The 26,909-nt window shown below is 36.8% G+C and overlaps 3 protein-coding genes, 1 long non-coding RNA gene and 1 pseudogene across 5 annotated transcripts in view; all 5 read left to right on the top strand.

Moving 5' to 3' along the window:
• Positions 1-9,738, top strand: part of LOC111454935 — a 13,767-nt gene extending 4,029 nt beyond the window's left edge. Inside the window, exon 3 of the long non-coding RNA XR_002712517.1 lies at positions 9,706-9,738. This is a non-coding gene — a long non-coding RNA (uncharacterized LOC111454935). The remainder of the gene's footprint in view (positions 1-9,705) is intronic.
• LOC111454934 (uncharacterized protein At3g49720-like) lies at positions 608-9,348 on the top strand. Of its 2 annotated transcripts, none has more exons than XM_023096415.1 (7): positions 608-770; positions 2,175-2,315; positions 2,407-2,446; positions 3,090-3,131; positions 4,237-4,608; positions 8,183-8,238; positions 8,923-9,348. In XM_023096415.1, exons 2-7 carry the CDS (start codon positions 2,196-2,198, stop codon positions 9,073-9,075), a joined length of 783 nt encoding a protein of 260 aa, XP_022952183.1. In that variant the 5' UTR covers positions 608-770; positions 2,175-2,195; the 3' UTR covers positions 9,076-9,348. The 2 variants fall into 2 exon arrangements, with proteins under 2 accessions (XP_022952183.1, XP_022952182.1); XM_023096414.1 differs by having other exon boundaries at positions 4,234-4,608.
• Positions 9,739-11,453: 1,715 nt separating the features above from the next.
• Positions 11,454-11,912, top strand: LOC111455557 (basic form of pathogenesis-related protein 1-like). Its single transcript, XM_023097269.1, has one exon. It carries the CDS (start codon positions 11,454-11,456, stop codon positions 11,910-11,912), a length of 459 nt encoding a protein of 152 aa, XP_022953037.1.
• Positions 11,913-19,242: 7,330 nt separating this feature from the next.
• LOC111455556 (basic form of pathogenesis-related protein 1-like) lies at positions 19,243-19,701 on the top strand. Its single transcript, XM_023097268.1, has one exon. It carries the CDS (start codon positions 19,243-19,245, stop codon positions 19,699-19,701), a length of 459 nt encoding a protein of 152 aa, XP_022953036.1.
• Positions 19,702-25,196: 5,495 nt separating this feature from the next.
• On the top strand, positions 25,197-26,357 carry LOC111455554 (annotated as a pseudogene).
• The last annotated feature ends 552 nt before the right edge of the window (positions 26,358-26,909 follow it).

The raw sequence follows: 26,909 nt of genomic DNA, 5'->3' as shown, positions 1-26,909 counted from the left end.
AAAAAAAAAAAAAAAAAAAAAAAAAAAAAAAAAAAAAAAAAAAAAAAAAAAAAAAAAAAAAAAAAAAATCTTAATTATTTACGATATATGTTATATTAATAACTAAAATCTCTTAGAGCTCGAATATAAAACATTCACAAGTTACAACATTTGACTAACATTCGTTGCAAACATCAAATATTTTTAATTTTCATAATAATCTTAAAACGAGGGTAAGATTGAATTGTAATCCTATTTTCGACTTGGTCGAGTTGACCCAATTACAAAATATCAACCCATAAACCGACCCAATGTTTTGACCTTTAAAAAATTCAACTCAATCCACACTGAAAAAATCTAACCGAACCCCAATAATTTGGATTGAATAGTCCAGATCGATTAAGTTCTCGAGTTATTTGAACACCTATAGTTTTAAATGTATAAATAATTCATACGTTAAATAAAACAATATATATATATATATATATGTATATATATATATGAAAACATATATTAAAGAATTTACTAAAAATTCATATAATGTATAAACCATAGAATTTGAAAGGTATGAATAATTAATATATTCAGTTAATAAATAATATTTCATTTCCATAATTTTAGTTGCTTTTTATGTGAACGGGTTTTCAAGATTTTCAGTGAGGGTCTTCATGACAGATACTGCTCTGTGGCTTCTCCCGAGCTTCGAGAGTGAGACCGGCGAGACTCAGATCTGAATCCACCTCCAAAATCTCAAACTCCGTCCTGTCGTCCGCTTCCGGAGCAGTTTTCAGGTACTGTAAGCTTCTAATCTTTCTGAATTCTTGCTCCTTCCGCTTTCTCATTCACTTTCTGTGTTCAAATTGGTAATCCCTTGATTTTGATTACGATGGAACTTTTTTTTTAGTTTAATTTTCATCTGCTTTGTTATTGAGTTATATAATTGATTCGCGATTGTTTTCTAATTTAGTCTTGGACTGTTGATTTCCAGTGAACTTCGAATTTTGTTTGAAAATTTCTTATGTGGTTTAATCCGTTTATTTTATTCTTATGTCGTTTGAAATGGGGTTTTGAAAAAGAATTCTTATGATTTTTGAATATTTATGTCCGTTGATCCATGTCGATTAGATTCCTTCAAGAATTTAATTGATTCTGATTATTTAATGTCTACTTGGAAGTGGGTGATGGATTTTTGGTCAATTTATTAAGTTTCCTAAAGTGGTTTCTACTCATCTATGCTTGTGTGGGTCGGTATTGTTTCTCAACATTCATAGTGAATTTGCCTGGTTGATCGGAAAAATCGGTTAGGAATCGCGAACCTCCACAATGATATGATATTGTCCATTCTGAGCATAAGCTCTCATGGCTTTGCTTTGGGCTTCCCTAAAAGGCCTCATACCAATGGAGATGTATTCCTTACTTATAAATCCATGATCATTCCCTAAATTAGCTAACGTGGAACTCCCTCCCAACAATCCTCAATAATCCTCAATAATCCTCCCCTCGACCAAAGTATACTATAGAACCTCCCTTGAGGTCTATGGAGCCCTCAATCAGCCTCTCCTTAATCGAGGCTCAACTCCTTCTCTGAAGTTCTCGAACAAAGAACACCTTTTGTTCGATGCTTGAGTCACTTTGACTACATTTTCGAGGCTCACAACTTCTTTGTTCGACATTTGAGGATTCTATTGATATGGCTAAGTTTAGAGCATGAATTTGATACTGTGTTTGGAATCACAAACCTCCATAATGGTACAATATTGTCGACTTTGAGCATAAGCTCTCATGGCGATGTATTCCTTACTTATAAACCCATGATCATTTCCTAAATTAGCCAATGTGGGACTCCCTCCCAACCATCCTCAACAAAATCTTGAATTTTGAGAGCATTTGGCAATGCTTAGAGAGAGACAAAAATGACATCTAGCTAAAAAGACTCTAGCAAGTTTGACTGCACTGGTTTTTTTTTTTGTTAAGTAGCTAAGGCATAATGGCTACTAGAACTTATGATTACTACTTTTTTTAACTTGTGTGACTTGTGAGCTATTACTTTGTTACTACAAGAGCATCAGACAAGCATGTGTGTGAACAGTGCCTCTTTTTCTGATTTGGAGGTCTGAGATAAATAGGTGCACAAGTGAAAACATCTGCTTAGAAATGGTGTTATCAATTGTTGATAGAGAAGCGTGGCTTTGCAGGTTTCCTACTATCATAAAACCATGTCAAGGCGTCCAGTAAATCCTTCTCGACGTCTTGTTGATGGTGGGAGTCTTCCATTTGTTGGATCAATACATTCCAAGTCACGGTCATCGCCTTTGCTAACCATAGGGCTTGTTGTGGTACTTTTCTTTTCTAATCAAAGAAAGAAGAACACTATTCTTCATCATATTTTTAGCAACTAATTTAACTTTCTATGTTTAAAATTTTCAGGGAGCAATGCTTCTTATTGGATTTTGTTATCATCAATCAGGTCTTTATTTTATCTCTCATCTTGATTTATTTTTAATTAAGTCTCTCTCTATCGCTCCCAGCCACGATAATCGTCATTGTGTTTGTTCATCTGTTATAGGACATTCCTTCTCTATTCAGTTTAATAATTTTATGTTCACAGCCACTGAAATGCGAATCCTTTCTGAATTTTTCATCCCTCTGCCTACCTGTGCTACATTTTTGCATGCATCTTCCTCTCATTAACAGCTATTCTTTTTGGGATACAACACAAGCATGATTACTTATTATTACTGTCACTTCCATGTAACTCCCTACTCCATTTTTAAGTTTGACTATGGTATAGATGGTGGTTGACCCTGCTCATAATTTTTCATTGAACCTGCAACTTGATTCGCTCGATAGTTCTAGTTATTTAGAAGGATCTAATCTCTAACAACATTTCCTTTAGTTAGTTGGTAAAGAGACAAACCGCTAGCTCTAGCTGGACTTTTAGATTCATAGTTATGATGGATATCTCCTGCTAGTAACTGTATGAAACTGGTAGCAAAGAAGTAATAAAAAGGGTAAGGGTATGTTTTTGTTACTAACGGCTTGTGATGTTTCCTCTTTTCTTGATGTAATTACTATATTGGTTGCTTATTCATTGTCAATTTTCATGAAAGGTGGATCAAGGAGCAATATAGAGGCTGTGAGTAAAGTTGAAGGTGAATATATATTACTCTATCTATTCTCGAGTAAAAGTTTAGTTTCATCAAAAGTTTTAGACTGAAATGCAATTGATTATTGAAGGGGAGGTACTATAATTTGGTATTGTTCTTTTCTACTTTGATCAGGCTTTGTTCTAGTCAACATTATCTCATGGATGTTGTGCCTATATTATTGTACATCATGAAGTATAGTTGATAAACGATAGGACGGTCCCAGGGTTGTGTGTAGTGCCTTGGGTACCGGGGTTATCTTTTTATGGATAGGAAATAATTTCATTGATTATATGAAACGGTACGAAAAGAGCTAATCCATCCAAAGAGATTACAAAAAATTTCTCCAGTTGGATATGAGAGAATTCATGCAGAAGCTGTTTAAAGGAACAATAATTTTATACCAGTAAAGAGCCATAAAAGAGAGAGCTTCCTTTGTATTGAAAGATCATTGACTTCCTTTCATTCCAAATATTTCAAATACACGCATTCACACACATTTTGACACCCTCTGGCCTCTCACTCTCTACCGTAACTCCCTCTTGTGTCTATCTCTAGCCTCCTCCCTATGTTATTTCTGCAATTTTGATTCTTGCCATTCCCTTGTCCAGGCTATCCCGCGTTTGTTGAATTTAACTTTCCTCTCTATGTCACATGCGATATGATTCCCTCCATCTATTTTGTGTCATTACGTTTTCCCTTTCTTTTGGTTGTTGCTATACCACACTGCCTAGAACAGTCCGCCCCTAGCTTGTCTTTGTTGGAATTTAAGTCTCCTCTCTGTTTCATGCCTCTTGAACCATGCTTCTTTATTTATTTTGAAAGCGAAGATATTCAAATTATTGTGTAAATTCAATATTTTTATGCTAATTTATTTATATTTTATATATTTTTTTCAAATAATGTATGATCATTGAGGCTTATGCTTTCTTACAGATAGGCTTCAACCTTGATTTGCCAAATGAGTTAAAAATTGAAAGTGAATTAATGATTAATTTATCTTATCCAGATTGATTTATTTTGGTCAATCATTACCAACTACAGTGCAAGGCTCATTTTTTTTAATCAACAACCATATTTGATGATCTCAAGCATATATATTATGCAGGTGGTACATTGTGCACTGCAGAGGTCCAACGAGCAATACCCATTCTAAAGAAAGCATATGGAGATAGCATGCGTAAAGTATTGCATCTAGGCCCTGATACTTGTTCAGTTGTGTCTAAATTATTAAAAGAAGAGGATACAGAAGCATGGGGTGTGGAGCCCTACGACTTAGATGATGCTGATGCCAGTTGCAGACACCTTGTGCAGAAGGGCTTCATGCGTGCTGCTGATATTAAGTTTCTCCTGCCATATAGAGCAAAGTCATTTTCTCTTGTCATTGTTTCAGATGCATTGGATTACTTGTCTCCCAGATACCTTAACAAGACTCTACCAGAACTGGCAAGGGTTTCTGCTGATGGTGTTGTTATATTCGCCGGTAAACCATTCTTACTACGTTTATCATTTGAGATTATTATGTTTTCTTTACACCTAGTCTTGTTAAATGGGAGGAACCGTAACTCAATTGTGCCTGCTCGTGGTTTTGAGTGCATAGAAGGATAACACAAGCTACATTTTGTCTGGTTTTTGTTCATTCTCTTTATGATTCTCTCTCTGTCTTTCATCTCTGTCTTTCATTGTGATGGTATTAGAGCTAGACATCGGGTGATGTGCCAGCAAGGAGGCTGAGCCCCCAAGGGGGTGGACACGAGGCGGTATGCCAGCAAGGACACTGGGCACCGAAGGGTGGTGGATTGGAGGGTCCCACATCGGTTGGAGACGGGAACAAGTGCCTACAAGGACGTTGGGACCCGAAGGGGGTGGATTGTGAGATCCCACATCGGTTGGGGAGGAGAAGGAAACATTCTTTATAAGAGCGTGGAAACCTCTCTCTAGCAAACGCGTTTTAAAAACCTTGAGGGGAAGCCTGAAAGGGAAAGCCCAAAGAGGAAAATATCTACTAGCGGTTGACTTGGGCTGTTACAAATAGGATCGTATAATAACTCGCTGAGGTCATTTTTAGTTACCTTTTATTGTCCATAATTCTTTTCTCAATCACGGGATAGTGGTCTGATCTTTTTTATTCTGCATTAATTTTGTTATAAAGATTGGGCATCAAAGGAAGGCGCCATTGTTGGAAGGACCCACGGTTCTCTCTCTCCCAGCCCACCACCTTGACCCATCCTCGTCGGAAACCATGACCAACCCCTCAACACCCCGTTCCCCACTGACTATATGCCTTCCCCAGCCCCACTACCACCCACCCACACTCTCAAAAACCAAAATGGCCACCCACCCACCCTTAAAGAAGCGATCGGCCACCATTGAAAGGAAGAGAGGCTTGTTGAACCTACCATTTGGGTTGAAAAAGTTATCGAAAGGAGAGGTACTTTAACAGAGGTGGCCATTCTTCATAGCAATGTTGGTCTTAACAAAATTTTCATTCCTGTGCGTGAAGAAAGAAAAGGATGGTATGCTTTTTATAAACCCATTAGCCATTACCCTCCTGCTCCCATGAAAGGTAGTTTACCGACCTAAACCCCCACCAACCATTAAGAGCTGAACCAACTCTACTCCTAATGTAGCCATACTGACCTTAAATGCCTATGAATGTGTCAAAAATAGCTTTGAAAGGGTCAATGGTAGGAAAGGGTCTGAATATGTCAAACCTGAGCCAGATCAGTTGAGAAGCTGAGCTAGAGCCCATGGATTCTTTGACTGGCTCCAAATCTCGAAAGTGGGATGAGATAGAGCAGTTGTTGTGACTCAGTAAACAAAGAGACCTCTTTTATATTAGCATCCAACTCCCACTTTCTTAATCTGGTCGATGTGAGATAACTTTTTTTAAAAAATTTTTCGATTGCTACATCATACACATCTAAATAAAATTTTTCCGATTGCTACATCATACACATCTAAAAAAAAAACACTTTCATCCCTGCAAGTACCTTAAGCTTGCCAAAATTCAAGATACTTCTTTGAGGTTCAAATGAAAAGATAAGTTGAACCCATGCTTCATCGGACCCTTTTACATTCTTGATCAAATTGAACCACTGGCATACGGGTTAGCCCTACCACCATCGTTGTCCGCGGTGCATAGCATATTCCAAGTGTCCATGCTTCACAAGTACATCACCGGCTAAACATACGTGATAGACAAGGACCTAAGTTACAAAAAAGGAAAAAAAAAAAAAAAAAAAAAAACAAATTGGTAAACTAAAGTTAAATTATAACTTTGATTCAATTGTCCATAGAAATCTGTTTGATGTAAAGAATTATAATTTTATAGTCGACTTTGTTATTGTAAAGAATTACAATAAAAATATTTTTGGGGCTTTGAGGCCTTTGAGGCTTTTTGAGGCTGTAGTTGTAGCCCAACAATGTTGAACTAGGTGCGGTACTGACCCAATGGCTACATTGAAGGTAGCTTCTTCAAAATAGCCTGCAAACATCACGGCATCGGATCTGGTTGTTTGGTTGGACTTGGACAATTAAAAAAAAAGATTCACAAAAATAAAAAAAATAAAAAAAATCTTTTTGGTCTCTGACTCTGAATTTCACCCTTTTAATTAAGCTCAACCACCGAATCGGTTGGAATTATAATTTTTGGTCATTCAAATTTTTAAATACGAAAAAAATTCCCGCGTCCCCTCCGTGTTAGGCTGGATTTAAGCTGGAAAATTATTCCTTAATCAGATATTAAAATATGGATCACAAAATAATATAAAACATTTATTAAATTCCTTATTCATATTTACTTTTTGCTTCAACTCGATGGTACATAAATAAGCTCTTTCGGTATTCATAAAAATATATAAAATAATAAACTTCTTGACCATATAATTCAAAGGGTAGTAAAATTAAATTATAGTTACATATTTAAAGTGTGTATGATACTTATATTTATATTTATAGCTGTGAAATTTTATGAAAAATGCCTAAAATTAATGGTTTATGAAANGTTACAAAAAAAAAAAAAAAAAAAAAAAAAAGCCAGTGAAGATCCTAGCCCCCGAAATAAAAGTCCTATGTAGTAAAGAAATAGCCTTTGTTACGATATTGTGGCAAAACCACCAAGTGGAAAAAGCCACGTGGGTACAAGAGATTCTCTTATGGCCAACGAACCATTTGATAAATGGAAGAGGAAAACTGAAAATGTGTAGTTATTGTACTCAACATCGAAAAGGCTCTTCACAAGGTGGATTGTGATGTTCTTGACAATATCCTCCTTCATAAAGTATTGAAACATAACTTGCGATCTTGGTTTGGGAATGTATCTCCTCAACAATTTTTTCTATTATTAATCAATGGTTGTCCTCGAGGGGAAATATTACCCACAGGGGCTTTGCCAAGGGAACTCCCTATCTCCTTTACTCTTCGTTATGATCATGGATTTTATGCTTGTACCACATTAAAGGTTTCAATGTTGGCAAAGGTAATTTCAAGATTAAAATTTTCCTCTGGGAAAATATCTCATCAGGCCACTAACACTAGTGATATCCTCCAAAGGTCCATGCCTTACGTGGCCATCTCTTCAAGATGGTTCTCTATTTGCAAAACAGAGTGACGAATCTCAAAACCATATTTTCATCCATCACTCCTCTGCTCGTAAATACCGGGACAGAAATCTCATCACTTTTAGCTGGCTTTTGAGTCTCCCTAGAGATGGGAAGGACATCCTCACTTTTGTCTTACCGAGCCACCCCTTCAAAGATGTCAAACCGTTGCTATGCGTCCACATTAACAGGACCTTCGTTTGGGTCAAAAGGGTTTTGTTTTGGACAAAGAGCACAATTTTGAAGTGTTCTTTGATCTTGTTATCTACTATGCTATCTCTTGGTGTAAATTGTATAGCACCTTTGCTTCATATAGTTATGCTTCTATTTGATCCCGTTAGGAAAACGTTTTATAAACATCATGGATTATCCATCCTTTTCGTAAATTTCATACATCAATTAGTTTAGATTGATTGAATTTATTTAATTTCTCTCCGTTTCTGTTTCAATTTGCAGGCTATCCAGGTCGGCAAAGGGTCAAAGATTCGGAACTACCCAAATTCGGACGTCCAGTAAGTACCTTTTTATGCAAAAAGAGTATAGCTAGCATTAATTGAATTAAAAGGGACTGGATGAATAAATAGTTTTCTAGTTTAGTTATTGGTTGGAAACCATCTTTGAGTAGTTTTTGATGACTGGAACTTCAGACTGACCTCAGATTGTGATATTAGAGCTGCATGTCAGTCCTGTAATTATCATTAATAACCTGATTATTTTGAGATAATAGTAGATAGAAACAACGCTCGTAAAGAGTCCTATTGAAAATAAGAAATATAGGCCTGCCCGCCATCCACACTAGAATAAATGAAGTTTTTCGGAAAAACCTGCCTGCTGAGGAAGACCTCCTAAAGATAAGAGACATAGGGCTAAAGAGAGCCAGAAGAGGATAGTTTGTGTATAATCTTGCATAATCTCGAATGTTATCAGTTTCGTAGACCAAATGATAAAATAGGAGCAGCGACCAAATGATAAAATAGGAGCTTTTGCTCCTAGAAATAGCGGAGCACTCCCAATATTACTATCTAGCCTTCTAAATTAGTGTGTCAAATTCAAATCTGATCTTTGTTGGAACGGCCAATAATTATGAACTTGCAATATTGGTTCATTCCTTCCTTATTGTTTGCTGAGCTTATTTTCGAATTAGTAAAACAGTCGAGTTTAGATGCATAACACTGAAACACGTGCTTGTTGTGAAGGCGAAATTACGAAGCTCGTCTTGGTGGATAAGGTATTTTGTACAGACAAGTTTAGAAGAGAATGAAGCAGTGGTAAAGAAGTTTGATCAGGCTGCAGCTAAGAGGTCCTACAGGCCAGATTGCCAAGTCTTCCACCTCAAATCCTACTCTTGAGCATCTCAAAACTGTACTTTCTGTAAACTTATTCCCCCCATGCCTGTTTTGTTTTGCACAAAGTGCTTAGTTTATTCTCTAAATTAGCTACCTAATTTATATGCCTTTTCAGTAAATTGGTATAGGTTTTAGAATAGGCATTGCACTTGTTTGTATCTGGGCAAGTTATGATCATGACATATTGTGATTCTTTCGGTGGTTAGCTTTTATGGCAAATATGATTAATATGTATGGCCTCTTTGTATTATATTCAAGATTCATCATGGTTCTTAAGTTATTTTTTTCATTAGTTTTTGTTTCTTCAAAGATTATTTTGATCCTTGAAGCTTTAACCTTCTCTCTATTTAGTTTTTGGGTGTTTCTTGATTTTAGTTTAGGAAGTAAAGTACCGTTTTAGTTTTGAGGTTTGAGGTCAATATACATTTGGTGTCTAAGGCCATTTTGTTGATTGGGGGACGAGTTGTCGTCTGTTGTCTTCTCCATTGCTGATTATATCTTTGCGATCAGTTGAATAGGGGAACAAAGCATTCCTTATAAGGGTGCGAAAATTTGTCTCTGGCAGATGTGTTTTAAAACCGTGAGGCTAGCGGCAACACGTAATGGGCAAAAGTGGATAATATCTACTTGTAGCGGGCTTGGACTGTTACAAATGGTATCGAGTCAAGCATTGGGTGTGTCAGTGACGGTGGATTGTGAGATTCCATGTTGGTTGGAGAGGGGAACAAAGCATTCCTTATAAGGGTGCAGAAATTTGTCTCTGGCAGATGCGTTTTAAAACTGTGCAATATGTAATGGGTCAAAGTGGATAATATCTACTAGTAGTGGGCTTGGGCTTGGGCTGTTACAAGTAGTATCGGAGTCAAGCACTGAGTGTGTCAGTGAGGACGCTGGCACTGGCCCCCTAGAGTCAAGCACTGGGTGTGTCAGTGAGGACGCTGGCACTGGCCCCCTAGAGTCAAGCACTGGGTGTGTCAGTGAGGACGCTTGCACTGGCCCCCTAAAGAGGGGGATTGTGAGATCTCACGTTGGTTGAAGAGGGGAACAAAACATTTCTTATAAACCTCTCTAATAAATGCGTTTTAAAACCTCGAGGGGAAGCCCAGGAAACTCTCCACCAAAATAATAATCTGAATGGATAGAAATAATCACAAATTTTGAAAATATGATTTCCAAGAACAAACAAGCAAACTTGCAATGAGAAACTTATTTTTTGACAATTGATGGTGAGTGTGAACATGTCTCGTGGTCGATGAAGTTAAGTCTTTCACAATACCCCAAATGCACAACTAAAATGCGCTGATACGCCACAATCCCTCAAATGCCACAACTAAAATGCTCTGATACCAATTGTTGCAGCCGAAGTTGAAGAAAGATCCATGACACTCACACTCCCAGAACATAAATGGATAAAAAGACAATGAACACTCACACTCCCAGAACATAAATGGATAAAAAGACAATGAACGTGGATGTAGGATAATTTTTAATTGGCTCGAAGATAAGAAATTGTCCTACATTCATGGGTGGTAACCAATCACTATAGCCAAAGTGTTTACAAGTATCTCTTACCCTCTCGCACTACAAAATCTCACCTACAAAATTTCTCTCAATTGCCGCAAATACAAAATGACACTCATTCCACGTCTCATAATATTACTAGACAAACCTTTATATAAACATAATAATACTAATGCTTATACATGAATCAAGATAATTCATGTACTGATATGGAAAATGAATCAAATGAATCCAATACCCAATACGTACATGAATCAAAGTCAGAAATGTAATAAAAAATATTCATGAACCAACTCTTCATGACAATTCTCAACCAGAACAAATTAAACTAATATTGAACCATTAATTGGAACGATAAGAATAAAGCAAAAACAACAATCGGGCGACAAAATTAGTTTATAGAGTTCAATATTTTGGTTTATGTTCACATGGTTTATTAACATTTTAAAAATAATTATTGAAATGTAAAGAAATATTGGTAAATTCTTATATCTATAAGAATAATTTAATTTTGAGGAATTTAAGGTAAATTTTTATATTTGGTAAATTCTTTAAGGTAATTTAATTTTGAGAACTATTGGTAAATTCTTATATTGGCAAAAGAATAATATAATTTAGTCATCAACCAACCTTTTAAAAACAATTTAATAATACGAATTACACGTCTGTAAAATTGGCAACCAAGTTAATTTGCATTTATTTATTTACTTCTTATTTTGAGGAATTGAAGGAAACTTTTATCTGTCAATGTATTTCAAAATCCAACACCAGGTGATCTTCTTTAGATAAATACCCTAAACCAAACACAAATATCCCAAACCAACGCAATCCTACCGATCCTTCATCTAAAACTCGTTACAATGACATCTCCCAACTATCTCACTACATTTTGGATCGTTGGAATTGTCCTAATTCTAGCTCCAATCTCTCCAACGATCGCTGAAAGCAGCCCCAAAGACTTCGTCGATGCCCACAATGCCATCCGAGCCGAGAATGGCGTCGGCCCGGTGTCTTGGAACACCACTTTGGCTACGTTCGCGCTAGATTATGCCAAAACAAGGATTGCTACATGCGAGTTGGAGCACTCCAGTGGACCTTATGCCGAAAACATAGCAGAAGCATATGAGAAGTCAACAGCAGAATTGATAGTGAAGCTTTGGGCTAGCGAGAAGGAGTTTTATGACCCCATAACAAAAAAGTGCGTGAAGGAAGAGTGCGGGCATTTCCTGAATATTGTGGCGAAGGACACAACATCCATTGGCTGCGCTGAAGTCAAGTGCGACAACAACTTTATTTTCACCATCTGTGACTATTATTAAGCTCGATGTGAAAATAATAGGTTGAAACCTCGACCTTTCACGTTTAGTTATTGTTCTTATCAATAATTTGATCCAAGTTGTGATTTCTTATAATCTAAGCGGGTTGTATTGCCTTTATTGAACTTCTATTTGGGTTGATCTTTCTATATCGAAGAGGGATAAATCGTAAAATTATTTATTTACTTAAATTTGTGTGCAAAATAGATATTTCTTCAATCACGAGTGCATAATAGCTCACTGATCGAGCGTTCTTGCGCCGAAGATGAACGGGGCTATCCGATCTACCGAAGCTATGAGATGCAAAAATGTATAAGTTTTGATTTTTTTTCTTCAGTTCGATAAAATGTGGAAGATGAAAATTCTTAAGATGATCTCTTATATAGCTGTGATCTCTTGATCAAAGATATAATATTTTAATTAGTTGACCAAATCAATTTTCTTACAAAAAAAATTCGACAAGACCAGTCATTTAGGTTTGGACGTATCCGATTCGACCGATTCTGATTGGTTTTTGAACACCTTGACTCTCGAATATAAGGAATAAAGGTTTTGAAGATAGACAAGGATGACATGAAGAGCTTTCGTCCATACCGCCTCCCTAAAGCTTCTCTTCCTCTCGACTCGACTTGATTCTCTTTTCTCACTTGAAGCTCTGGTAGATTCCCTCTCATTTGTCTTGTGCACTTTGTGATCATAACATGCTCAAGACAGGGCGTCGTTTTTCAAAGTCTCGAGATAATCTAGCTAGTTCCTTATATTTAGCTCTTATCAATCATCCAAGGTTAGTCCCTTAGGACTCATCGTTTCTTGGAGTTTGTCATTTCTTGGTCTTTTTGGAGCTCATCATTTATCATAATCTAGCCCCTTGGAGATCATCTATCAACTCATCATTTGAAACCACGGTTGACCTTGCCTTGAGGATTCACGATTAAGGATAAGCTAGCAAACCTCTAATCGTTCCTATCCTATATCACTCATTTCATATATCAATAGAATACTGTGAGGGTTCATCTTAACGATCCATGATTAAGGTGTGAGAAATTGACATTTCATTTGCGCAGAAGAAGCATTTGAGTCAATTTTGATTTTATTTAGAATTAAACATAACTAAAGTTTAAATAAACTTATATTAAAAAAATATGGAGAAATTTGTGACCGTTTTTTAATCTTACATGTTCAACTTGCATTGAAAAAACATATAAAGAAAGTTTTGACATGTCTCTAATCTACTTGTTCAGGTACTCTATAAAGCTGAAGAAGGCTCGTGGGATACACTTAAAAGAAGAGCTATAAGAGTCTTATTTATCGGGACTTGGAGAATATTTTCATATTTAATATACAAAAATATATTAAATTAATTTGAACATTTAACATTACATATACTTTCTCGTTTATATTTCATGTATCTAATATATTAAATATTAATTTAGACATTTCAAATTTTTATTTCAACTAAATTGATTATTTTAGTATTAGTGTGAGCGAGGAATGAGACCTTATGCATCTATAGATTATATACTTTTCGAACACAAAATAATTAATTAAACTCTTTATCTAATCAATTTTTATTACTTAACTATATAAGTTACTCTATTATAAACTTAGAGTTATTCTCTTTGTAGGACAAGGTATATCTACAAGTCATTTGTAAATTTTTAGTAGACAAAAATCATCCATCTTTCTATTCGATAAAAATCTCAATCAATCAAAGTATTCCAATCTGTTAGGTATTGCACCGTCCCAATCTTGAAATGGTTAAGGTGGAATGGCGGTTGAAATCCATTTCAGTTGCTCAATTTCTAAATTCTCGTCAAAATTACATCAAGCATGTTACAATTAAGTTGAATTAAGTTTGAAAATTAAATATTGAAAACAATTTACGTGTTCTAGAAAATAATGTCACAAGCCATTACGACAAAAAAGATTAAGAATCGATTAAGATTGACCAGAAGTCGACTGTGAACCAAAGAGAACCAAGCAATGCTAGAACTTTTCACAAGCAACTACCTTTGTCAATATATCCCGCAAGGCTATAAGCAGTTTCAATTTTCAATAAACGAATGTCCCCCTTCATTAATAATTATTCGAGTAAAATGAAATCGAACATTAATATGCTTGGTGCGAGCACGATGGACTTAGTTGTTCGACAAAAAAAAAAAAAAAAAATAGCACTCTAGCTATCTCAAGTACCTCTATGTGTTCTTAAGAAATACCAAATCATTAATAAAACCATGCATCCAAATAGCTTCTTGAAAGTTTAAATGACTACCATATACTCTACTTGGGTTGTAAACAATGCAATAGTAATATGCAATATTGAGCACCAAGAAACAGGTCCACCTGCCGTATTGAATGGATAACAAAGAGTGGAATGACATTTATCAGTCTCCACTTTTCTCTTGGAAGCAATCAACATGACATCAACATACTAGACCAAATACATAAATAGACCATCATCAAGGCACCGAAAGTACACACAATGATCAAATTGACTATGAGTATACCTCTGCTTCACCAATAAGTGATCAAACCTCTTATACCATTGACGAGGAGATTGCTTTAGTCCGTACAAATATTTCTTCAACCTGCATACCAAATATTGTTGCCCAACTACTCGAAAGCTAATTGGTTGTCCATATATATTTATTCTTCCAAAATTTTCATGTAAGAAAACAGTTCTTACATCGATTTGTGTTAGCTCAAAATTAAAGTGAACAACTAAAACCAACCAAATATGAAAGGAAGAATGCTTTATCACATATTATAATAAATCTCTTCCTTTTAGCGGCAAGTTAAACATTATATTGAATGACAAAAGAGCCTTTCTTTTTTTGCCTGAACCCATTTATTATCAATTTCCTTCTTGCCAAAGTCCTACGTTGCCTTTTGGAAATGGTACTAAGTCTCAATCTTGATTTATTTCGAAGGAATTTATCTCTTCACTTGTAGTCTCTTGTTAGGTAAGCTATTTGTTTTTTGAATACATTCTTGTAGCGGTTGAGAACTCCATACATCATAGGGAGAGCGTACACTATCGTATCATCAAACATGGTAGGTTTTCGAATTTCACTTCGTGGTTTGTTCCTTGCAAATAACTTAGATTCCTATACTCTTTTATTTTTTAGGCTATGCTCCACTAACTCTAAGTTCTCAAGATGATCCGCTACCTACTCAATAGGTTATTTAGAAGAAGCAACCGCTTCAAAATTAGAACACGAAATCCTCGATCCATACTATGATATAATACGAAACAAGTTCCTTCACAAAAATAATAATCTAAATGGATGAAAATAATCACAATTTTTTAAGATATGATTTCCAATAACAAATAAGCAAACTTGCAATGAGAAACTTATATTTGACAATTGAACACCTCTCGTGGTTGATGAGGTTCAATCTTTCACAATACCCCAAATACCACAACTACAATGCTATGATACCAATTGTTGTAATGAAAGCTGAAGAAAGATTCATCACACCCAAACATTGACGAGCATAAATGAATAAAAATACACATCGATGTACGTGGATATAGGAGAATATTGACGTGGTTCGGAGAGAAGAAATTCTCCTACATCCACGGTTGGCAGCCAACCACTATAATCGAAGTGTTTACAAGTGTAGCACTACAAAATCTCACCTACAAATCTTCTACCAATTGCCTCTAGGAAAATACTTTTACAATTAGATTTTATTTAGTTATTTGGATTAGATTTGATTTAGTTATTTGAATTAGATTTGATTTAGTCCTACCAGATTTAGTTATATCGGAATTGATTCGGTAACGCTATATAATAGCCAATTTCATTCTTCAATAGAGTGAGAGATTTCTCCCAATTACCCTGATCTTTCCGGTTTTCTCTGTTCCTAACATTTGGTATCAGAGCCATGCCCAAAACAAGATGCTAGAAGCAGCAGTCTTCTACGTGTGTCATAATAAAAGTAAGTCGATGGAGAGTCCATTTGTGTAGCTTCCAATTCCAAAATTTGATGGGTACTATGATCATTGGGTGATGCTCATGGAAAATATTTTGCGTTCAGAAGAGTACTGGGATTTGGTGGAGAATGGGATTCCTGCAGCAATAGAAGACATCGTTTTCACAAATGCCCAGAAGAAGCACATTGAAGATCAAAAGTTGAAAGATTTGAAATCAAAGAATTATCTATTTCAAGCATTAGATCGTTCGATCTTGGAGACAATCCTCAATAAGGATACAACAAAGAACATATGAGATTCTATGAAGCAGAAATATCAAGGTTCGACACGGGTAAAACGTGCACACTTGCAAGCTCTTGGGAAGGAGTTTGAAATGCTTCACATGAAGGCCGGAGAATCTGTAAATGAGTATTTTGCTTGGACCCTTAGCATAGCAAACAAGATAAAAATAAATGGTGAGAACAAAGGAGATGTTGAAGTAGTTGAAAAGATTCTGAGATCTATGACTCCCAAGTTCGATTATATTGTGTGTTCCATTGAGGAGTCTAAGGATACAACCATCTTAACCATTGATGAGTTGCAAAACAGTCTGCTTGTACATGAATAACGCATGAGTTCTCATGTTGAAGAAGAACACGCTTTGAAGATCACTCATGGTGAACAATCTGGAGGAAGGAGTCAAGGTCGTGGAAACTTTAGAGGTAGAGGAAGGGGACGAGGCAGACAAACCTTCAACAAGGCCACAATGGAGTGCTATAATTGTCACAAGCTAGAACATATTCAATGGGAATGTCAAAGCAAGGAGAAGGAGGCAAACTATGCAGAGACTCAAGAAGAGATGTTGCTGATGGCTTACGTGAATATGAATAAGGCCAATAGAGAAGATATGTGGTTCCTTGACTCGGGATGTAACAATCATATGTGTGGGAAGAAGGAATATTTTTCAGATTTTGATGAAAGTTTTAGAGATTCAGTGAAGCTGGGCAACAACCCAAGCATGGATGTAACGGGAAGGGTAATGTACGGCTGCAAGTGAATGGAATCATACTGATAATCACAGGAGTGTTCAATGTGCCAGAGGTGAAGAACAATCTGCTGAGTATTGGGAAATTGGAAGCAAAGGGGCTTAGCATTTTGTTTCAAAATGGAACATGCAAGGTGTTTAATCCTGAGAGAGGCTTAATCATGGAGACAAAGATGTCTTTGAATCGAATGTTTGTATTGCATGCTATATCTCAGCCTATACCAGCCGTTCAAACTCAATTGAAACTTATGGGGAGAAGTGGTTCAAGGTCTTTGTCGTACACTCATCGCTCCATTTCCTATCGCCATAGTCGGAGAAGCAGAAGGAACCCAAGTCCTTCCCCCTATCATTCCACTACCCGTTCCAAGAGAAACAGCCGTTCAAGTTCCCTCCGCCGTAGACGCAGAAGTAGGTCTTCCTTGTTATCTCCTTTCCCCAAATCGTCTAGTTCCAGTCCTAGTCGTGCATCCACTAATCGAAAACATTCCGTAGAGAAGCTTAAGAAAGAGGAAGAAGAGAAGAAATGGCGTGAAACGGAGTTGAAGAAGTTAGAAGAAGATGCAGCTAGGAGGATGGAAGAACTAATTCAGAATAATGTTGAAGAAAGGCTAAACTCTGATGAGACTAAATTAGAAATACGGAGGCGAACAGAGGAAGGTCGCAAGAAGTTGTTTGATGATGTTGATGTGCAGCTTGAGAAAGAGAAAAAAGCCGCTCTTACTGCTACAAGACAAACAGAAGAACAAACACGGAAAGAGAGAGAAGAGCTAGATAAAATGCTGGAAGAGAATAGGAGAAGGGTAGAAAAAGCTCAGCGATGATTAGCTCTGGAGCTGCAGCGGAAGGAAGAAGAACAATATCGTGAGCTCGAGTTGATTCAGAGACAAAAAGAGGAGGTAACTCGAAGAACTAAGCTAGATGATAAGTGTTTGAGTTGTGTTTTACTAGGAGTTAATGAAGAGTCAAAAGCTTACAGACTCTATGATATAGAAGCATCAGGTGAAAATACTGTAAGAGGAAAATATTTCCCCTGGCTCTTTAGCTGAAGCAAGCTCTCCTAGCTCGAATTAGGCGAGAAATAAGAGACCACCCGGATGAGAGACTATGAAATACGAGAAGATTTTTGTGAAGAAGATGATGGAGTTTGGATGAGAGATTATGCAATAGGAGAAGTTTTTTTTTGTAAAGAAGATGATGAAGCTCACTCGGCCATGTTTACCATTGCTAAACCGGTAAACTTTTAAACTTTGAAGACACATCGATTTAAAGACACATTGAAGTGTGAGAAATGGAGGCAAGCCATGGATCTGGAGCAATAAAAAGAAATGGCACATGGGAATTGAAAAGTTACCTAAGGGTGGAAGCCTGTTATGAGGTCGTAGATATAAACTGATTACTATTCTTGTTTGTTCAGTTGAAGGGAGGAATTGTTGTTAGGATTAGATTTGATTGAGTTATTTGAATTAGATTTGATTTAATTATTTGGATTAGATTTGATTTAGTGGTATAGATTTAGTCATATCGGAATTTATTATATAATAGCCAATTTCATTGTTCAATAGAGCGAGAGATTTCTCCCAATTATCCTCATTTTTCCAGTTTTCTCTATTCCTAACAAATACAAAATGACGCTCATTTCACATCTCATAATAATACTTGACAAACCTTTATATAAACATAATAATACTATTGCTTATACATGAATCAAGATAATTCATGTACTGATATGGGAGATGAACCAAATGAATCCAATACGTACATGAATAAAAGTCAGAAATGTATCCAAAGTATTTATGAACCAACTCTTCGTGACAATTCTCAACGAGAACAAATTAAACTAATATTGAACCATTAATTGAAACAATGAGAACAAAGCAAAAACAATAATCGGGCGACAAAATTAGTTTATAGAGTTCAATATTTTGGTTTATGTTCACATGGTTTATTAACATTTTAAAAATAATTATTGAAATGTAAAGAAATATTGGTAAATTCTTATATCTATAAGAATAATTTAATTTTGAGGAATTTAAGGTAAATTTTTATATTTGGTAAATTCTTTAAGGTAATTTAATTTTGAGAACTATTGGTAAATTCTTATATTGGCAAAAGAATAATATAATTTAGTCATCAACCAACCTTTTAAAAACAATTTAATAATACGAATTACACGTCTGTAAAATTGGCAACCAAGTTAATTTGCATTTATTTATTTACTTCTTATTTTGAGGAATTGAAGGAAACTTTTATCTGTCAATGTATTTCAAAATCCAACACCAGGTGATCTTCTTTAGATAAATACCCTAAACCAAACACAAATATCCCAAACCAACGCAATCCTACCGATCCTTCATCTAAAACTCGTTACAATGACATCTCCCAACTATCTCACTACATTTTGGATCGTTGGAATTGTCCTAATTCTAGCTCCAATCTCTCCAACGATCGCTGAAAGCAGCCCCAAAGACTTCGTCGATGCCCACAATGCCATCCGAGCCGAGAATGGCGTCGGCCCGGTGTCTTGGAACACCACTTTGGCTACGTTTGCTCTAGATTATGCCAAAACAAGGATTGCTACATGCGAGTTGGAGCACTCTAGTGGACCTTATGCCGAAAACATAACAGAAGCATATGAGAAGTCAACAGCAGAATTGATAGTGAAACTTTGGGCTAGCGAGAAGGAGTTTTATGACCCCATAACAAAAAAGTGCGTGAAGGAAGAGTGCGGGCATTTCCTGAATATTGTGGCGAAGGACACAACATCCATTGGCTGCGCTGAAGTTAAGTGCGACAACAACTTTATTTTCACCATCTGTGACTATTATTAAGCTCGATGTCAAAATAATAGGCTCAAACCTCGGCCTTTCAAGTTTAGTTATTGTTCTTATCAATAATTTGATCCAAGTTGTGATTTCTTATAATCTAAGCGGGTTGTATTGCCTTTATTGAACTTCTATTTGGGTTGATCTTTCTATATCGAAGAAGGATAAATCGTAAAATTATTTATTTACTTAAATTTGTGTGCAAAATAAATATTTCTTCAATCACGAGTGCATAATAGCTCACTGATCGAGCGTTCTTGCGCTGAAGATGAACGGGGCTATCCGATCTACCGAAGCTATGAGATGCAAAAATGCATAAGTTTTGATTTTTTTCTTGAGTTCGATAAAATGTGGAAGATGAAAATTCTTACGATAATCTCTTATATAGCTGTGATCTCTTGATCGAAGATATAATATTTTAATAAGTTGACCAAATCAATTTTCTCACAAAAAAAATTCGACAAAACCCGTCATTTAGGTTTGGACGTATCCGATTCGATCGATTCTGATTGGTTTTTGAACTCCCTGACTCTCGAATATAAGGAATAAAGGTTTTGAAAATAGACAAGGATGACATGAAGAGCTTTCGTCCATACCGCCTCCCTAAAGCTTCTCTTCCTCTCGACTCGACTTGATTCTCTTTTCTCACTTGAAGCTCTGGTAGATTCCCTGTCATTTGTCTTGTGCACTTTGTGATCGTAACATGCTCAAGACAAGGCACGTCGTTTTTCAAAGTCTCGAGATAATCTAACTAGTTCCTTATATTTAGCTCTTATCAATCATCCTAGGTTAGTCCTTTAGGACTCATCGTTGCTCTAGCTTCTTGGAGTTTGTCTTTTCTTGGTCTTTTTGGAGCTCATCATTTATCATAATCTAGCCCCATGAGATCATCTATCAACTCATCATTTGAAACCACGGTTGACCTTTTCTTGAGGATTCACGATTAAGGATAAGCTAGCAAACCTCTAATTGTTCCTACCCTATATCACTCATTTCATATACTTAATGATCCATGATTAAGGTATTAGGAATTGACATTTTATTCGTGCAAAAGAAACAATTGAGTTAATTTTGATTTTATTTAGAATCGAACATAACTAAGGTTAAAGAAATTTATATTAAAAAAATATGGAGAAATTTCTGACCCTTTTTTAAGTTCAACTTAGCATTGAAAAAAAATATATGAACAAAGTTTTGACATGTCTGTAATGGCTTGTTCTGGGAACTCTATAAAGCTGAAGTAGGCTTGTGGGATACACTTAAACGAAGAGCTATAAATAGGAGTTGGATAATATTTTCATATTTAATATATAAAAATATATTAAATTAATTTGAACATTTAACATTACATATACTTTTTTCCGATTATGTTCATGTATCTTATATATTAAATATTAATTTGGACACTTCAAATTTTTATTTCAACTAAATTGATCATTTTAGTATTACTATGAGCCAGGAACGAGACCTTATGCTTCTATAGATTATATGCTTCTGCGACACAAAATAATTAATTAAATTTTTTATCTAATCAATTTTTATTAATTAACTATATAGGTTTCTCTATTATAAACCTAGAGTTATACTCTTTTTGTCCTATTAATACAATCATTACAAACAAGTCTATTTGTAAATTTTTAGTAGACAAGAATTATCCATCTTTCTATTAGATAAAAGTCTCAGTCCATTAACGTATTCCAATCTGTTTGCTTGGTTTGCGCGGTCCCAATCTTGAAATGGTTAAGGTCGAATCGTGGTGGAAATCCATTTCGGTTAGTCAATTTCCAAATTCTCGTCAAAATTACATCAATTTTGTTACAATTAAATTGAGTTAGGTTAGAAAATTAAATATCGAAAATAATTTACGTGTTCTAGAAAATTAGGTCACAAGCCATTGCCATAAAAAAAGGTTAAGAATCAATTAAGATTGACAAAAAATGGACTATGAACCAAAGAGAACCAAAAAAGTGAGGGAAAAGGGCTGAGAATAAAAAGAATCTTCATGACAATTCTCAACGAGCACCACCTTGCCAGAAGATCTCGAGATTGATAACCACTGTCACCAAGTTGAAAAAAATTTAGTTGTGCATTATCAATTTAAGGGAGGGATTTTATTTGTTTTTGCCCAATATTGTGTTTGGGTTAGGATTTTATTTTTATCTTTGGTTAAGCATTATACTACTATAAATATAGTCATCTTTCACATGATAAAGTACTTAATTTCCTTCATTTAAACTTGTCTTTATTAAATTTATCCTTTGGTACAGAGCCTTGTCTCTTTCAGTCGCAGCTAAAAATGACTACTGACGAAGACAGTTTTGTTCAACCAGCAACACCAAAATTTGTTGGTCACTACGATCATTGGAACATGTTAATAGAGAACTTTCTTCGCTCTTGAGAATATTGGCAAGTAGTTGAGTCTGGGATTTCTGGCAGATGATACTTGATCACTCAAACGAACAGAACAAGGAGGTGGCAGATCAACATTGAAAGACGTAAGAGCTAAGAATTACCTTTCCCAGGCCATCGATCACTCAATTTTGGAGACTATTTTTGATAAAAAAGAAACTTAATTTGGGATTCTATAAGAAAAATTCCAAGGAAATAAAAGGGTGAAACGAGCACAACTACAGACTCTGCGCAAGGACTTTGAGACCCTTCATATGAAGGAAGGTAAGATTGTTTCTGATTTCTTTTCTTGTACTCTCACCATTGCTAATAAAATGCGTTTCCATAGTGAAAAGATTAGTGATGTTAGCATTATTGAGAAAATCCTGCACTCCATGACTTCAAAGTTTGATTACGTGGCTTGCTCCAATGAAGAATCCAACTATTTGGACAACATGACCATTGATGAATTACAAAGTAGTCTACTGGTTCATGAACAACGTATGCAAAGACATACTGTGGAAGAGCAAGCATTGAAGATTACTGTAACGCCCCTAATTTTCTTTAACCTAATTAGTGACGTCACCCATGCATACTTATCTCATTAAGTGGAAGCTCATCATAAATAACCTTGAAAGAGTCTTTCATAAATATTCATGAATCCAACACAAAACCTAAACTCCGAAAATAATCCTTCAATACTAAATTCGAAATCAATCCAAATGAGAGAATACTCAATGTAAACTTAAAATAGTCTAATAAGAGTAAACTCCTAAAAATATCCCGTCTCCAACTTCCATGGTGGCCTCAGCTCCGCCATCAACAGTACATTGGCGCCTTGCCTTTACCTGAAAAATGTAGGTAGCACGTGGCTTGAGTATTTTATGAAATACTCAGTAAGTCTCTCCATTGTTGGGGTTAGGAATGCAAACACATGTAACATATGAGCGGGACCTAACTTTTCATAAACTTTTCATAGCCTTGGGCGCTTTTCTATTCCGGGTAGGGTTGGATGTGTGGTACTCCTTCACACATGGCCCATGTACGTGTACATGAATCCCACCAGGCGGGCTCATAAACATACCCCCTGGGCCTGACTTGGTCGGGCACAACGTGTTACACGTAGCCGGACACCACAGAACAGAAAAGGGCCCGCATGATATCATGGCGAACAAAAATATCATATTTCATTCTTTCGTATCATAAAGGGGAAGAATCCCGATGCACGTGACATACATATATGCATGAGGTCCCTTAACATTTCTAACATGGCATTACATAAGCAGTGCTAACATCGCATTTACGTTTCTTACATCACATGGCATCTCACATGACTTACATTACATGGCATATTACATAAACATTCCAGTTGCATAAACATCTCATGACATGGCTCGATAATTCTACGTGTATCTATGGCATCAATCAACATATTCATGGCATATCATACTAACATCTCATTCATGACATAACATAAACAGTCAATAGTCAACACAAGTCCATACATCACATAACAGACACAATCTACGGTCAACACAATCTATACATCATATAATCATATCACATAAAATATGGTGCATGCAGGGGCCACAGGGCACGCACCATCATACAACACGTAGAAAGCTAACTCCAACAGTAAGGTCACTTACCTCGATGGTCTTGGTTGAAGTCACTCACAACGAGCTAATCCCAGTGGTTAAATATGTCCTATGATAACCACATAAAAATTTAGAACCTTTCATAAGGTACCCTAGCTAAACCTCATGCTATTTATCAAAATAAACCCTCGACCTAATCTGTCTTTAACGTTTAGGAGCCATACTGACCTCGGATGGTAAAACTAAGGGCAGAAGCGGCTTCGAAAGGCCAAAAATCTTGGAATCGATATATTATAGTGATACCGATTCATCAAGCTGCGCTGCCGAGCTGACCAATTAAGCCGCCAAGCTGAGCTGCGGGATTTGACGGAGCCGAGCCGCCGTACACGTCAAGCCGAGCCGAGAGCACCGGTGCCGAGACCAAGGCTGCAGCGCGCGTCCGCGTTGGGCCGAAATGCACAGGGCCCGCGTTCGTTCCGTGGGCTGGTCCAGAGGTCAAACGTGAACCCGACCCGTTTTCCTTCGTCTTCCTTACCCGAAATCTCGCGAAAACCCTAATCGTCGCTGCGCCGCTAACAACGACGTCACAACCCCGATTCCGACGATGCAACGACACCCCTCGCCTATTCCGACCGACGCGCAACGATATTCAACACCGATAGCCTCGGTCGCTTCTCCCTCCGGCCACTCACCGAAGAAAATCCAGCGAACCACCTCACACGTTTTTCCTGGCTAACCCTCTCGATTTTTTTGTACTCTCAGACACCCTCGAAAACCCTAAACGTTTGGAGAGAAAAAGTTGTTTCCAAGGAAGGAGGAGAGTTGTATATGAGAATACAAAAGGTCTTTGTGACTTTTCAGTAGTAATTTCCTGGCTTGAAATCGTACCTTTTTCAGCGACAATAAATGAAACATAATATCTTTTCATTTTGGTAGCAAAAATAAAATCTTAGCATAAAATCTAAAATAAATAAAACAAAAATTCGAATCCTTATAATTACTCTTGACAGAAGTATAGGGAGAACAAATCGTGGAGGTGGCACAATTCGAGGTAGAGGACGAGGACATGGGAGACCAGGTTTTAACAAAACTCTTGTTGACTGTTTTTATTGTCATGACCCTGGTCATTTTCAGTATGAATGTCCCAAGAAGAATAAGAGAAAGGAATCACAAGTTCATTTTGCTGAAACTTCCGAACCGCTGCTTCTCATGACATATGTTTAAGAGATGGTAGAACAAAAGGAGTACTCAACAGGTTGTTTGTCTGAAATTGAAGCTCTAGAAGCTGTAACAACAAAAGAAACAAAAGAATTACTTCTTATTGCACATGTTGAAAAAGCAACAGACGAAATCATGTGGTTACGTGGCACATCACATTGACAACTTATTGTAGCCTCTTCACCACAGCAAAACAGAGGGGCAGAAAGAAAAAAGTTCTTGGACGAGTTGGTTTATGTGGCAAAACCTCTTGGTTATGTGAAGGGGGAGAAGGGAGAGATTCAGATAAATCAGGTTATGGTGATGATATCTAGCAATGGAGATGGGTTTTCTCTGGAGGTTAGTAACAGACGGGTGGTGCATTTCCAGGCTATATCGACATCGATTTCGCCAACGAATTCAATGCCGTTGACGATCTCGGGATCTTTTAGGTAGGGGAAAAGCTCATCGTAGAGGCAGACATCGGTCAAGCCGAGTATGGACACCGACGACTTCTTGTACTTGTTTCATGGCTCGGATCCGGTGAAGGTGGAACTCAATCGCCTTGAGAATGAAGTACGAGATAAGAATAGAGAGCTCGGAGAAGCTCAGGTGAAGATCAAGGCTTTGAAGTTGTTTGAGCAGCTTAGAGAGAAGGTAGTTGAAGAGCTGACTGAAGAACTATCAAAGGCCGAGGAGAAATTAAAGTCGACAGAATCTCTTCTTGAAAGCAAGAATCTTGAAATAAAGGAAATCAATGATGAGAAGAAGGCTTCAATGGCAACTCAATTTACCGCTCATGCTACTCAAAAGAATGATGACATGCCTCCAATCGTAGATATTCTGGAACCTTTGGAGGCTGAGCTCAAGCTTGCACGATAGGAGATTGCAAAGCTTCAAGATGACAACAAAGCATTGGATCGTGTAACCAAATCAAAGGAAGTGGCTTTGGTTGATGCTGAGAGGATGGTTCAAAGTGTCCTAGCCAAGACCTCTATGGTGGATGATTTACCAAACAAAAATCAAGAGTTAATGAAACAGATAGAGATTTGTCAGGAAGAAAACAAAATCTTGGACAAGATGCACCGACAGAAAGTTGTAGAGGTTAAAAAATTAACGCAAACTGTGGGGGAGTTGGAGGAGGCTATCCTTGTTGAGTGGTGTGGCTGCTCGGATGCTGTGAGAGATTATCAACGCAAAATTCAAGAGATGAATGAGGAAATGAAAACTCTGGACAGGGAGTTGGCTCGTGCAAAGGTGTCAGCATGGAGAGTGACTGTAGTAGAAGCAAATGAAAAGATCTCGAAGTTACAAATTGAGAAGCTTTTCCTTCAGCACCGTATAGGTCCCCATTCGGGAATTTCCAGCATTGAAGATGAACCAAGGAAAGAAATTGATTCCAACAATGGCTTCTCCTTGTCGGATTGCGAAGATAGCATTGTATCGTCTCCTGCCATTTATCCAATTCCGCCACCATAGTTTGCTATAGCTCTACCGCCACAAGCACAGTTGCAGGTCGTAGTAGAATTGGGTCTAGAGAAGCCATTGCCTGAAAAGGCAAGCTCTTGGAAGTAGTGATGAAAGCCGGCCCTCTGCTTCAGACTCTGCTTGTCGCCGGACCTCTTCCTGAGTGAAGGCACCCACCCCTGCCACTTGAATCCTACGAGTTCCCACCAGTGACAGTTTCTTTTGAAGCATGGTACTGGCTAGAAATAAATCATTTTTCACATTACTGAATTTCCGTACTTCTACAAACTTATCTTTATTAAATTTATCACTTCAATCCAATGTTAGTAGATCCAAGCAACTTTTCACAAGCAACTGCCTTTGTCAATATATCCGCAAGTCTATCAGCAGTTTCAATTTTCAATAAATGAATGTCTCCCTTCGTTAACAATTATTCGAACAAAATGAAATTAAACATTAATATGTTTGGTGCGAGCATGATGAACTTAGTTGTTCGACAAACAAATAGCACTCTTGGCTATCACAAATACCTCTACGTGTTCTTAAGAAATACCAAATCATTAA

The sequence above is a fragment of the Cucurbita moschata genome, unplaced genomic scaffold (assembly GCF_002738365.1).
Source record: "Cucurbita moschata cultivar Rifu unplaced genomic scaffold, Cmos_1.0 Cmo_Scf00017, whole genome shotgun sequence".
In the NCBI taxonomy this organism is placed as follows: Eukaryota; Viridiplantae; Streptophyta; class Magnoliopsida; order Cucurbitales; family Cucurbitaceae; genus Cucurbita; species Cucurbita moschata.
Note: the sequence above shows the minus strand (reverse complement) of the source record. Positions and strands in the feature narration are given on the sequence as shown.

Coding starts and splice junctions, on each gene's coding strand:
- LOC111455556 (XM_023097268.1), top strand. CDS start 19,243: ATGACATCTCCCAACTATCTCACTACATTTTGGATCGTTGGAATTGTC.
- LOC111455557 (XM_023097269.1), top strand. CDS start 11,454: ATGACATCTCCCAACTATCTCACTACATTTTGGATCGTTGGAATTGTC.
- LOC111454934 (XM_023096414.1), top strand. CDS start 2,196: ATGTCAAGGCGTCCAGTAAATCCTTCTCGACGTCTTGTTGATGGTGGG. Junction 3,132..4,233: donor GGCTGTGAGTAAAGTTGAAG/GTGAATATATAT, acceptor TATATTATGCAG/GTGGTACATTGTGCACTGCA. Junction 4,609..8,182: donor TGGTGTTGTTATATTCGCCG/GTAAACCATTCT, acceptor TTCAATTTGCAG/GCTATCCAGGTCGGCAAAGG.